At 34.0% G+C, this 13,956-nt stretch overlaps 1 protein-coding gene across 11 annotated transcripts in view; it reads right to left on the bottom strand.

Moving 5' to 3' along the window:
• LOC114053830 (band 4.1-like protein 3) overlaps positions 1 to 13,956 on the bottom strand; it is a 291,289-nt gene that overhangs the window by 30,879 nt on the left and 246,454 nt on the right. For all 11 annotated transcript variants that reach the window (XM_027876951.1, XM_027876952.1, XM_027876959.1 and 8 more), the window contains exons 9-11: positions 7,023 to 7,175; positions 2,513 to 2,610; positions 1,585 to 1,760 (exon numbers count right to left, since the gene is read on the bottom strand). In XM_027876951.1, coding sequence (XP_027732752.1) covers positions 1,585 to 1,760; positions 2,513 to 2,610; positions 7,023 to 7,175 — 427 coding nt within the window. The remainder of the gene's footprint in view (positions 1 to 1,584; positions 1,761 to 2,512; positions 2,611 to 7,022; positions 7,176 to 13,956) is intronic.

The raw sequence follows: 13,956 nt of genomic DNA, 5'->3' as shown, positions 1-13,956 counted from the left end.
GATGTTATTAGCACATATCTTTGACAATGTTTTTCCCTTTCACAGCAACAAACATCATACCAAAATCATTACTACGACCACATTCAAAACAAACATGTCCTCATAAGAAGACACAACGCAAATATCAAACAGTGAAATAAAAATTCAAAAGATATGACTTTAATAACTTAGATTTCTTAGATGTTTAATATAAAGGAACTAACTCAGAGTCTGTGATTAAGAAAGCCAAGTGAGAATATCAGGGTAAGCAGAGAGAAGAGGCTATCATTAAACTAAAAAAGTAATTGGGATATTCTAATCTATATTCAATTATTGGCAGTCCCAATTTGGGGACAGGTTTGTGTTTAAAAGTAAAAATGTAAGTTGATTCACTCTAATATGGAATAAATTTCCCCAAAGAAACAATGCTACCAATGGTGAACTAATATATCTTGGAGTATAACAAGAGAGCCAATTTCATCAACAACCACATCTGAATTGTATTGAATTATCTATCAAGGATAACAATATTTCTATGTGGAAATGTATTCTGAGTTTTCCCCTAGGAATGTATCTAACATATCTCCCTTCCATAGCAGTTAGGTAGAAGTAGAGGGGAAAAGAGTTGAGAGGTAGGAAAAGTACCTACAATATTGATAACATATTATTTTGTAAAAAGAATTTCTGAAACAATCATGTACCAGTACAATTTTACCATACATTCATTTAACTTAATCATCAATAGCAGGTAATGTCCCTAAGTTTGTTAGGTTATTAAGCAGTTCTTTCTTTTATTTACAACAAATAACATTAATTTCAAGCCCTTAATATAGTTTCTATAACAGGCAACAGAGCCTAGTATGATCATTTCTATCTACCATTATTAGTCAATTATAAAAACTAAATTATATTTATTACTTCAAAGTAAGGACACATGTAACACATTGTTTACTTTCGGGAATTGTCAATAAACCTGCTCAGAAGATTTATACAGGGTTGACCTGCAACAGATTTGTGTTACTCATATACTCTATGACTGCCATTTTTTGGTGCTACAGCATATCTTTCTCTTGAATCAAAAATTTCCTGAATTATCAATAAAAGTTAAGAGGCAAGATGGTATGGAGTAGATAGAGAACTGGCCTTGGAGTCAGGAAGGTGTGGGTTCAAGTCATGACTTTAATACATACTGAATGTGTGACACAGGACAAACCATTTAACCTCTCCCAGGCAACTCTATAAAATTATAAATTGCAACCCACGTGCAGATATAAGCATTGGTAGAGGGAATTTCCCTCTACCAATGAAATGACAGGTCCAGTCCCATTCCATCCCTGTTAAAACCAGTTAGGCTACCATGAAGAGGCAGGATTCTTTATTTTCTACAACCCACTGTCTACATTTTGATCTAAGAGAAACTGGAAAAAATATATAAATTGAGGCTACAGGTAGACTTGTTAGTTTAAAAATTACACCCAGTCACATACAACAGCATTTCTTTTATCACAAGATGAGGAAATCTGAGTTTATAGAAAGCTTATGACTCTTTCTTGAGCCCATCATAACTAATAATAATTCTAAAGTGAGATAGTCAATGGCTCTTACCCCCATCCAGGCTGCGGGACATTGTATACCGTTTGCTAGAAGAACGCTCAAAATAAGGTGCCGGTCGGTCTATCAGTGCACTAGCTCTTCTTGTTTGGGCTTGAGTTCTACCACTATAGCGAAATTTGGAACCCAAGGTAAGGAATTTCTTTGGCGGTGCTTCTGGTAACAACAGCCTAAGAAGCATCAGGGGGGAAAATTATTAAACATTTCTCTCTCTCTCTCTCTCTCTCTCTCTCTCTCTCTCTCTCTCTCTCTCACACACACACACACACACACACACACACACACACACACACACACACGGAAAGTGAAATACTATAGATTCTCCTGTTTCAACAAATTATTATATAAATATTAAGCTAAAAAAATTGATTGGACAAGAGGAGTACAATTCAATTCAAATGCTATTGCTCTGAAGAACAAAAAGCAATTAGGTGATATTAATGAGCAAAAACAATTATTTCCCAAACCAGAACATGTCAGGTTTAATGTGCTGGTTTTTATGGGCAGATATTTCTTTTTTTATTACACAGTAAGAAAGAGAGATTGAAATCTAGAGTAGTGATGGGCAAATTTCAAAGAAATAAAGAATGGAAGAAATATTCTGAGAAAAAAATACTATAATATTATAAAAAAGAGAAAGACAAGGATTCTAGATATAAGGCCAAGGAAAAGGTCAGGGTAGAAACTATGAAAAGTTGGGAAAGTGTTGGAAACTACAGTATAAAAATGTACATGAGCCCCAAAACTAATTTTTTGCAAACCGCTAATTTGAGTTGTTAAAGAAACACTTACTTCTGAATTTTAAATATATTTCTTCCTCTAAGAAATTTTCCTTAGGACAATTAATTGCTAACAATTTGCCTTCATTAGCTGAATTATTCTACAGCTGTTAAAAAAAAAGAAAGAAAAGATCTCTACTTACCTGAAAAATGTGTGGTGTTCAACACATACTTTCCATAAACGCTTTGCAGCACGATGGTTTGGCAACTTAAACCCAATGGTACTTTCAAATTGTTCAAACTAGATGAGAAGAAGAAAAGAAAAAAAAAAACTTTTGACTGAACATTGATTTTTCAATAAAGAATTTACACAATAATTTTTATGACATGTAAACGTAATAGCCTCAAAAATAGTTTGCAAAGATCATTCGGATACGTATATAATTATATAATTATATTTAACACACGAAATTTATAGTGGTCTTCATATATTTTAAGCTTTTAAGTAAAGCCAATTTTCACAGGAATGTGTCTTCCTTATAATAATCTTCCATACATCAGACTTAGAGGACCTAAGGATCTCCCTTCAGCAAATATTCAATTTTGCTACATACAAATCACAAATGCATAAAAGGTGTTTCTCCCTTTCTTTGTATACCTAGTGCTTACTCATTTAGTGAATGCTTGTTGACCAAGAGCTAAATTTAGATAGTCTCTTCTTACAATAGATTTAGAATATCCAGTTAAAGCATATAACCCAATTCCCTCTTAGTACTTGTCTAGTTAATGAATAAAATTCTAAGGATTTTGTGAAATTCTTCCATTTCATCGTTCACCTAATAACATATACCCTGCTGGTTTGGTGGTTCAATTTGATCTAACATGAATTATCTTGCCAGATGTGAAGTATTTTGGCCTCCATTGTATTTAAGTTCCAAGTTGTTTTCCCAAAGTCCAAAACTTTGGGTAGTTTTCAGGATGACCTTATATTCTTTGGATGCTTCACTGAAATTAAAAAAAAGACTTCATGCATCTAGGTTTCATTTTGATGTTTGTTGAACTGCTGATGCTATCAATCAAACCACCAGAGGGCAGTAATCATAAACATTCACATCTTTCAAACTAAACCCTCATCACTACCTTTTCACCAAATAAATTTTTTGAGTGTCATCACCCATCTCCCTATCTTTTTTCCACTCGATTGTCTACTTGTTTCTGATTAAATGGATTGCTAGCACAGTGGTTCATGCGGCAACAATGAAGGTGACAGATGAAGGAGAAGACATACAAATTCAGCCAGGTTTGGGCTGCTCTTCAATCTCCTTGGGCTATCAAGATTTGGTTCAAGTCTCTGGGAATGGTTGAGAGAGAAAAGCTTGATGTTCCAGGTGTAACTGTGTTCTCTTTTCTCATTTACCACATAAGGAATACACAGGAGGTAGCATAAACTATTGTCCAATAGGCAAAGATATCATTCATTTATATCTACATGTATATACTATACATTTCTATGATGTAGCCTCTAGGCTATGATTATTATACAAATTTACTGTAATTTCAAATTAACCTCTTATATAGCCAAAAAAAAAAACCTTTGTTTTTATCTATATAAAACTTTATGGTTTAAAATTTGTATTCTTTTATTTCTTTTGCTTTTTAAAAATGAATGGTATATTTCCTCCATAATGGAACTGCCATTAGGAATAAATAGTTTGAAGAAGAATTTTTAGGATTTCCATTAAAAACTCCTATATTAAGTAATAAAGTACTCAAAATTAAAAATAAATAACATATATGTGTGTATTGTAAATGTTTTATATGTGTGTGTCTGTGTATTTATAAGAATACGAACTCCTTGAGAGAATAATCTGCTTTTCCATTTGTACTTTGGTATCAACAGTATTTATTTAGCACAATGCCTTGGTTAAAGTAGGTACTTAATAATTGTTGAATTGAATGTTAGAACAGTCAAATCACTGAAGATTCAGAGAACTTCTTTAGTGCTCCTATATCATTCTTCCACATTGCTTCCCAATAGCTACAAGATATCCAATTTTAATTTTAAGTAATTTTAAGTAAAGAATTTTTTAAATTTTAAGTAAATTTTTAGTAAAGAACAAATTTTAAGTAAAGAACAAAGTACAGATGAAATTTTTCTGGACTTCACATGACTCACACAAATGTACAAAAAAGATACATGATATTTACCTGAAAAATTATTACAAACAAAGTGAAAACTGAGGGTTTCTTAATACTATAATTTGTAATTTATAAGGCAGAAAATTACTAATCAACCTTGCATTTCCACTTATGTACAGAATTAGGACTCAAGATGGGAAACTGAAATTCAAGGATAGTGGGCACTTATAGAGGGAAGTAGTGGTCAAAAGCCACTACCAATTTATCACTGTAACATAGGAAGATAAAGCCATGCCAGGCTACTTATTTCCTTTACACATATAGTTAGTTAATTTGTTAGAACAGAAGAATTCCAAAAACAAACTATATTTGGGTTTTAGCATATGCATAAAATGATTATCTAGTTCGGTGGACTTAGAAATAATTGACTGATGAAATTCCAAATAGTGATCAATGAATAAGCCTCAATATAGAAAGGAGTTTCTAATGAATGTCATGAGATTGATGTCCTTGGCCCAATTCTATTCAATTAAAAATAACTAATTACTAGGATTAAAGAATAGATGGAATGCTTGCCAAGTCAGCAGGTAACACGAAGTTGTAAGGAATCACCAACACAATGATTGACAAAATTGTAATTTTAAAAGTTTTTGATTGGCTAAAATGATGGGTAATTTCTAGTAAGATCAAATACAATAGTAACAATAATAGCTAGTATTTATACAGTGCTCTAAAGGTTTGAAAAATGCTTTACAAATGTTTTCTCATTTCAACGTAAAATCCCATACCCACAATCAAAAAATAAACAAACAAATAGTGGATGAAGGAAATAATGCCTAGACAACAGTTTCTGATTGAGCTGTTAGTGGAGTAGACTAACAATGGGGCAGCATCATAAGAGGGAGAAAGTGATTTTAGTCCGCGTGATCAACATTATGTTGTTCAGAATGAAGAAAATCATGGTCCTACTGCACTGGATGTTAGTAATAGTGCGTCTACTGTTTCTGATCACTTCAATGAAAAACATTTTAGGAAAAATAAGCTGCAACATGTCTGAGAAAGTGGCTAAGATGGTGAGGAGACTTAAAAAAAGACTTTATCCTGGATTCAATGCAATTCAGGAATGGTTTATTGAGCAAAAACTATGTGCAAAGCAGTATGCCACACAATGGAGGTTCTAAAACAAAAAAAGGCATTGATCACATTCCTTCAAGGAGCTTACATTATCGCTGGTGGGGGTGGGGAGTGGGATAGAACATGTACATGAATAAATAAATAAGGTAATTATATAAATAAAAAAGGTAATTTCACAACATAGTGAGCACTAACAACTTGGGATGGCTGGGGGGAGGATAGGCAATGCTTTGCCTTGGACATGGCACCTAAACTGAATTTTGAAGGAATATAAAAATTCTGAATGAAAACAAAGAGATTCCAGGCATGTAAGACTGTGTAAATGCACAGAGACCGAAGATAGAGTGGCAAATTCAAGGCAGTTAGGACAATCTGGATAGAATATGACATACAAAGAAGACTAAACTACAGGAATCAAGAAGGTGTGTTCAAAGTCCACCTCTGGAGATAACAATTTCCATAATGACGTACGTAGGTGAAGTTACTACTAACAAGTAGTTGGTGATGTGCAGCTAGAATTTAGGGGTGACAGATACGGGCTGAATAAATATCTTGGGTTCAACTGTGAAAAATATATTAAACTCAATTGAGTAGATGAGATCAACAAGAGAAATTGACTATAAAAGGAGAAGAAAAGAGGGCAAAGGATAGGGACACATGTTTAAAGAGCAGGAGGTGAATGATGGTTCAGTGAAAGAGAATGAGAAGTGATCAGACAGACAAGAGGAGAACCAGGAGAAAGCAGTGTCATAGAAGCCAAGGGAAGAGAAAACATACAGGAGGAAGAGGTGGTTGATGGTATAAAAACCTTCATAAAGGACAATGAGAATGAGGACTGAGAAAAGGCAATCAGAGTTAGCAATGAGACTTAGAAAAAAAATTAGACTTTTTCAGAAGTTTCTGAGATGATATCAGGATCAGAAGATAGATGTCTTCAAGTATTTGATTGAATGGTACATGGAAAAGAAAGAGACTTCCTTTGTTTGGCACTAGATGACAGAATTAGGAAAAATGTTTACGGATTACAAATAGTAGAGATGTACAGATGTGGAATGGACTGACTCAGGACATGATGGGCCTGCCACCATCACATGTCTTTGAATGAAGAATGGATCATCCTTGTCAGATATGTTTGTAAAAGAAATCTTTGATTGAAGTTGACTAGATACCTTCAGAGGCCCCTTTAAACTCCGAGATTCTGTGATTCTATGAAAAATCTTAGAAACAAGTTATGAGATAGAAGAAATAGGACACAACAGAACACAAATGAAATAAATATTTAACATATTTTGGATTATCAGAAAAACTTCAAAAATCCTTCCAGGTACTTGCAAGTGATAATAAACATATCAGTAATGAAAGCTTTTGAAAAGATATAATTCAATTTGTCCATGATATCAATAACTTACCCAGTGAAAATTATGACATGTATTTACTTACCTCCCCTGGTCTGATTTTTATGTAAAAATTGTTCCTTTTGTAAGAAATTTTCAGAACTTTTGGCCAGGCAAATCTGTTAATGCGGAGTCTGTCTCGATATATCAAAAGACCACTTGCACAAACTCCTAACATAATTTCTACTCCTTCAGAGTCCTGGGGGGAGAAAACAGCAGAAATAACAAAATTATGTCAGTTTCTTTCTTTTCATCTATCTAACAACATCACCACAATTTATAGCTCTGGAGGGTATTATGATTTACAAAGTGTTATCCCATAAATCATCTTATTTAATTGTCACACTAATCCTGTGACATAGTAGTATTTATATAGCACTTCAAGATTTGCAAAAGATTTTATAAATATTATCTCATTTGATTCTCACACCAACCCTGAGAAGTAGGTGCTATTATCATTTCCATTTTACAGTTGAAGAAACTGAGGCAACAATAAAATGACTTTTTCATACAGCTAGTCCACAGGGCTGGATTTGAACTCAAGTATTCCTGGCTCCAGGTCGAATGCTCTGTTCATATAGCTGCATAGTAGCTGATGAATAACTACTTCATCCATTTTATGGATGAGGAAATCGATGTTTAGAGAGATTAACTGATCTATCTAATGTCCCAGAATTAATTAATAGGGGCACTAGACCCGGCACCCAAGTCTGTGGACTTCCAACCCAGTACCGTTTCCATCATACTAAATAATCCTTTAAAAGGATTAATTTATAATTTGGGATACCACAATTAAGTTTTCATTAACAATTGATGTATTTGAGGACATTTTTGTTAGAAAAATAGTACATTCCTGCATAGCAGACATCATATGTAAATAGCCACAGACACTTCCTAAACATTCTGATGACTCACTAGAAATGTTGGTTGTATGGACAGGCTTTTTTAAGGGATTGTAATGAATTTTAGTCTCCCAATAGAAAGGGTCAAGATCAGCTTCCAGAGCAAATTTCGCCAGTTGCAGGCCTCTACTCAAAATTTTTTTTAAATGTAAGTAAATAAAAAACAGCTTTGAAGAAGAAACTAGCTTAAAAAAAAAAAAAAAAGGCCAGCCTTAGAGTTATGTTTGGAAGACAACTGCACTGTTGTGTTTTGTGTTTTGTGTGTGTGTGTGTGTGTGTGTGTGTGTGTGTGTGTGTGTGTGTGTTTACACCATGGTAATGGATAGGAATACTCATGGGCTAATAGCATGCATACGAATCTTGGATCATTTTTATCAACAGCTGGCACGGCCACCTCCTCCTCTGCTCTCACATTCTTTTAATGTCACTGGGAAAAAGGGAAGAGCCAAATCATGATGATCACCCAAATCTGCCATGCCTTGGGGAAAATATTCCACTGTGTTCTGGAGTCCTGCCAACAACATAGAAGTATTACAAGGAAGGGAAATCTTAGCCCAAAAATCACAGCCTAAATCCAAGTAAATTACTTTATGCAGTGAGTGCCTTGATATGCGATCACATTAAGCTAGAGTGGGTAGCAATGATTCTTCAGTGCTCCCAAGGTATCCTAAAGCGTCATCCAAATGAGAAACTGGGACAAAGTTTTGGAACTATTTTGAGGTCTACTTTTTGGTTCCGATGTGAACCAAGGCAACTATTTAGTAATGATGTCAAGGAGTAAATAAAGGGTTGGTAGTGGTCATGTGGTTATTTTCCAAGCAGAAACCATTTAAAATACTACAGGCTGAGACATATTTTAAAAGGAAATGGAGAAATCAAATTGGGAAACCAAAAGAAAAATTGTATGTTTTAGTAAATTTAATGATGCTTTCATATATATCAGTCAATCCTCACGATAATCCCATGAGGATGGTATTATTAATCTCATTTTCCAAATAAGGAAATTCAAGTTCACAGAGGTTCAATGACTCACCCAAGATTCCCAAACTAGTGTGTATTAGCAACATAACTAGGAATCCAATGAACCATTAAACTATGAAGTACTATACAAAATGATACATGAAGGTTTCTTTCCATCGAATTATCATGCTTAAAAGTGTTTCTTTAAAAGTAGCTAAGGAATTAAAATGAATGACATAACCAATCGGTGCCTGTGAATGCAGGATGAATCCTAAGGCCAAAGTACTCTTCATTTTTAAGTTGCAAATGCATCAAAAGTAATGATAACTACACCCGTGGCTTGATTGTTAAACTGTCCAGGAAAATAAAAAGCCTAAAAAACTCATAGCATGTTATAGTTTGTCCAAAGTCTGAATAAAGGCAAAAGGCTTAAACAATGACATCAACAAAGCAACATAAACATGAAATGCCCCAGCACTGCAAAAGTCAAGAAATGATGGCCACTTCATATAGACATCCCATCTCTTATCAAAGTCAGAAAATTATTTTAAATCTTATTAAATAAACAAAGATCCATAGAGTTGTGAGAATTAAACAATGTAATATGTCTAAAGGGGGCAGCTAGGTGGTGTGGCTGATAGAGCACTGGACTTAGAATCAGGAAGACTCATCTTCCTGAGTTCAAATCTGGCCTCAGACACTTACTAGTTGTGTGACCCTGGGCAAGTAAGTTAACCCTGTTGGCCTCAGTTTCCTCATCTGTAAAATGAGCTGGAGAAGAAAATGGAAAACCATTCCAGTATCCAAAATAGGATCACAGGGAGTCAGTCACAACTGAAATGTTGAACAATGAAAAATGTGTCTAAAGCTATTTATGATCTTTACAATTCTATACAAATGTGAGCTAATATTTATTTTCCCTTATTTGAGGTCTTCAGGAAAAGCTTAGTTGGTTACTTGTTGGCTAAGTGATAAAAGGGATCATTTCTGTGAATATAGGTTGGACTAGATCATGGCCTAACCTAAAGTCCATGAATTTGTTTTTAAAATAGTTTTATAACTACATTTCAACAGAATTGTTTCTCTTTATAGCCTTATATACTTTATTAATAGAGGAGTCCATAGATTTCACTAGACTGACAAGGGATCTATGAGAAAGGCTAAGAACTCCAAACTGGATAGTCTCTGACAACTTTTACAAATTCAAAAATTGTGTGATTCTATGATCTTTTTAATCTCAACTTACAATTCTTGTATAAATATCATTTCAATCAACTAGCTCTTATTAAGGGTCTGCTATGTGGGAGGCACTAAACATCTCCTATCCACAGTATTTTAGAAAGGTCAATCTTCATGGCCACTGAAATATTACCTACAATTGACACCCTCTAAAATATGAAAATTCCGTTACATGTAATACATTTATGACCTTAAATTAGAAAGTTTCATAATTACATTTTCATTGTTGTTCAGTCACTTTTAGTCATGTCTGACTCTTCATGACCCCAACTGGGGTTTTCTTGGCAAAGATACCATAATGGTTTGCCATTTCCTTCTCCAGCTCATTTTATAGATGAGGAAACTGAGGCAAAGAGGGTTAAGTGACTTGCCCAGGATCACACAGTAAGTGTCTGAGGTCAGATTTGAACTCAGGAAGACGAGTCTTCCAGACTTCAGGTCTGGCACTCTATCCACTGTGCCATCTAGCTGCCATAATTATACCATAATTACATAATTCATCATAAATTGAGAGAGGAAAAAGGGATAGTTTCCCCCAAGAAACAGCAGTGAGAAAAATAAAAATAACCATCCTAGGTAGCTGGTTACAATATAATAGCACAACAATCTACACAATAGCTTCCTTTAATCAACTTTTAAAAGACAAAAGCAAAGTCTGAGCTGTAAAGGTAGAGAGAGATCACCCACTCAAAGGCCCTCCTTTTGCAAGGAAGAAAATGAGTCCCAGAAACTGAAAGGAGTTAACTAAGCCCTGGAAAGTGAGCCTCTGTGTCACACAGCACTTTATTGATGTGGGACTGGGGCTCAGGAGAAGCTCACATGTGGAACCTAGGCCTCTTGGTGTCTGCACCAGTGCTTTTGCTATTAGACAAAACTCTTGCATCAAAATCTCTTAATTTCACCTTTGAGTGACTTTAAAAGAACTTAGATATTCACTATTGGGTCAGATATATGTGTGTGTGTGTGTGTGTGTGTGTGTGTTACGGTAATGAAATATTTTTAAATGAAAAAGCACGTCAAGAATATAAAACCTATCTGAAAATTTTAAAATTAATTTGGAAACAAATTAAACTGTCCACTTCAAAGAAACACTACCTACTTAATATCTCTGGTATATAGCTAAATCCCTGAATCCAAAGATAATTTTTTGGTCCATCTGAAGGAAAATATAAGATTATAAATAGAACTTAATCACATTAAAATAAAGTCCTGTATACTGAAAATGCATTGCTTCATTTTGATAGCTGATGATGGGAGCAGATTGAATTGACCACAGGATATTACAATATAACACATATTTGAAAATACATAATACAACTTGAAAATAAGCCAGTGGATTTTGTTCCAAAGATAAGGGCTGGTCTAATACCTATCTAGCAAGACCTTTAAGACATTTCATCTGAAGAATTGTCACTTTATGTTGATGAATGGCTAGTGCTTCCTTTATGTGAATCAATTTTCTAAAACTATACATAATTCCAGTGCCTATCTCATAAACTAGGAGGATCTCAGATTAAGTACCTAGTATACATTCCTCATGTGGTGATTTGGGAAAAGAAAAAATGGAGAAATATGGATTCCTCTGGCATATGGAAAGAATTTCTGCCATTTACCTAAAAAGCCCTGTTATGTATGTGTGTGTGTATATATATATATATATATATATATATATATATATATTTACTGGCCATAAAACACATATAGATTCACTGACAAGAACTTAATTTCACAGATTGCTAGAGACAGAGAACAATAATCCTGATCATGTCTGGAACATATAGGAGGCAATATTATACAAATTTTCTTTTAAACGAAATCTTTATTTCAATTATTTCATCATTCTTTCTAGAACAGCTCTTCATTGGACACCCATCACTGACCAAGCATTTATAATATAGCCTGAGAAGGGAGCACTGAAGGACAGTCAAGTAAGAATGACAGATTTTAAAATTTAGCTGCTGGGCCTTATAGAACTAGAAATTCTCAGCATCAGGTCTAATGAAATTTTAGAACTGTTGAAACATTCCATTTCTTTTTTAAATCAGTTGTGCCTAAAATATATCATATTTCTATTGGTTAAAAGCATTAGTTTTTAAAAAGGTAGAAGTCTACCTATGATTTAGAAGGGCACATAAAATAATGATGATTATAATAAACACTGAAAGTGCCTTACATGGGCATAGCCATTCAAAATTGACAAAGTGCTTTCCTAAACATGATTATTTGAGTCTTATAAGATCTCTTAGAGACAGGCATGAAGGGCATGATCATTTAATTTAATTTAATTTTATTTTATTTTATTTTATTTATTAGTGATGAGGAGACTGGGACTGAGAGAGATTGAGTGATTTTCCTGGAGATCAACTGTCATGAGGTCACATGAGTGGCAAAGTCAGAGCTTTAATTTAGGTCTGCTGACTTCCTCAGTGTTGTTTCTACTGTGTAGAAATCTAATTGAAATTCCTCACAGTTTTCAAAATCAGAGGTGAAACAATTGGCTATAAATGCAAGATGATAAGCACAATACCAAGTATTGCTCCCAAGAGACATATTAGGATGGGAAAGACAAAGAAAAACAAAGCCTCAAGAAACAAACACCCCCAAAACATAGACACAATGTTGACAAAATACACTTGTGAGAAGAAACACAAAACATGCAAGAATAACACACAACATATACTGAAATGAACATTTGGATTTTTATTTCGAATGACTCTAAAAAACATAGGATTTTCATGCTATAAATAGAAGACTAGGATCTCACTTATAATTGGAAATCAGTTCTCATTTCACTTAGTAACTTTCCTTTTGGAAATTATGAAATTATGATGAATTTCCGCTGCATTAAAAATCCGGGTCTATCACTGAAGTACTCTGCTTAATATCTCAATGAAATGATTTACATGCCTGCATTCACACTACCTTTATTTCTGGGGACAAATTAATTTTCTCTTATTTGCACTATTTGAAACCATATTATGAATGCTATTTTCAATGATTAGCTATTATTATAATCTGATTTTATTTAGTTGAATTTTTGTGAACATCTTAGATCAAAACTTGCTTGAAATTTTGCCCTAATTCTTTCTACTTTTACGAGGCATCAGGCTAATTCTCCATTTTTAAAATGTGTAAAGTCTGCCAGCTTCCTGTTTTTCTCTTCTTCTCCATTATCCAAACTTTAAAATAATCAACAACATGGAAAACTTAGAAACTTATAAAAAATGACTCTGTGACACTTATTTTAAATTTGCATCTCTGATTCCATGCCACAATTAGATGCTTGGCATAGGAATCTTTTACAATTTCCTTGTGATTTTACTGGGTATAGAGGCAAAAGAAAAAATGAATTGCCATTGGAATAGGATTTGTATCAGCAGTTCAACTCACAACCAATCTAAATTCCAGAGGTTTGAGGTGTTCCCCCAAAAGTATATCATACCCTGGACAAGAAGACATTTTTCATCCATTTGGTTTTTCCTAGATAAATAATTAGGTTGAACTATTTCCAGTGATTATAGAACTGATTCAGGAGGCACTGCAATGTTCCAGAGCATTATTCATTCACTAAAAGGTGAAACGCAAACCAGAAGCTTCTGAAGAACTTCATTGTGTTGGACATGCTCCAAAACAGTGGCAAAGATTTTAAGAAAGACTTCAAAATATCATGTTTAAAGTAGGGTACTGTCCATAGCACCTGAAGTTTGAGGTTCAAAGACATTCGACAAATTCATTCAATTCAACAAATACATTTTGAATGGCTACTGTAGGTGTCAAATGCACTAGGGAGTTGGGTGTGATGGAAAGGACAATGACCTTGGAGCAACAAGATGTGTATTTTAACTTTATTCTGCCACAGACAACTTGTAAGCAAGTTTC

The sequence above is a fragment of the Vombatus ursinus genome, unplaced genomic scaffold, assembly GCF_900497805.2.
Source record: "Vombatus ursinus unplaced genomic scaffold, bare-nosed wombat genome assembly UNPS02014812.1, whole genome shotgun sequence".
NCBI lineage: Eukaryota > Metazoa > Chordata > Mammalia > Diprotodontia > Vombatidae > Vombatus > Vombatus ursinus.
This window is presented reverse-complemented; position numbering and strand designations above follow the sequence as displayed.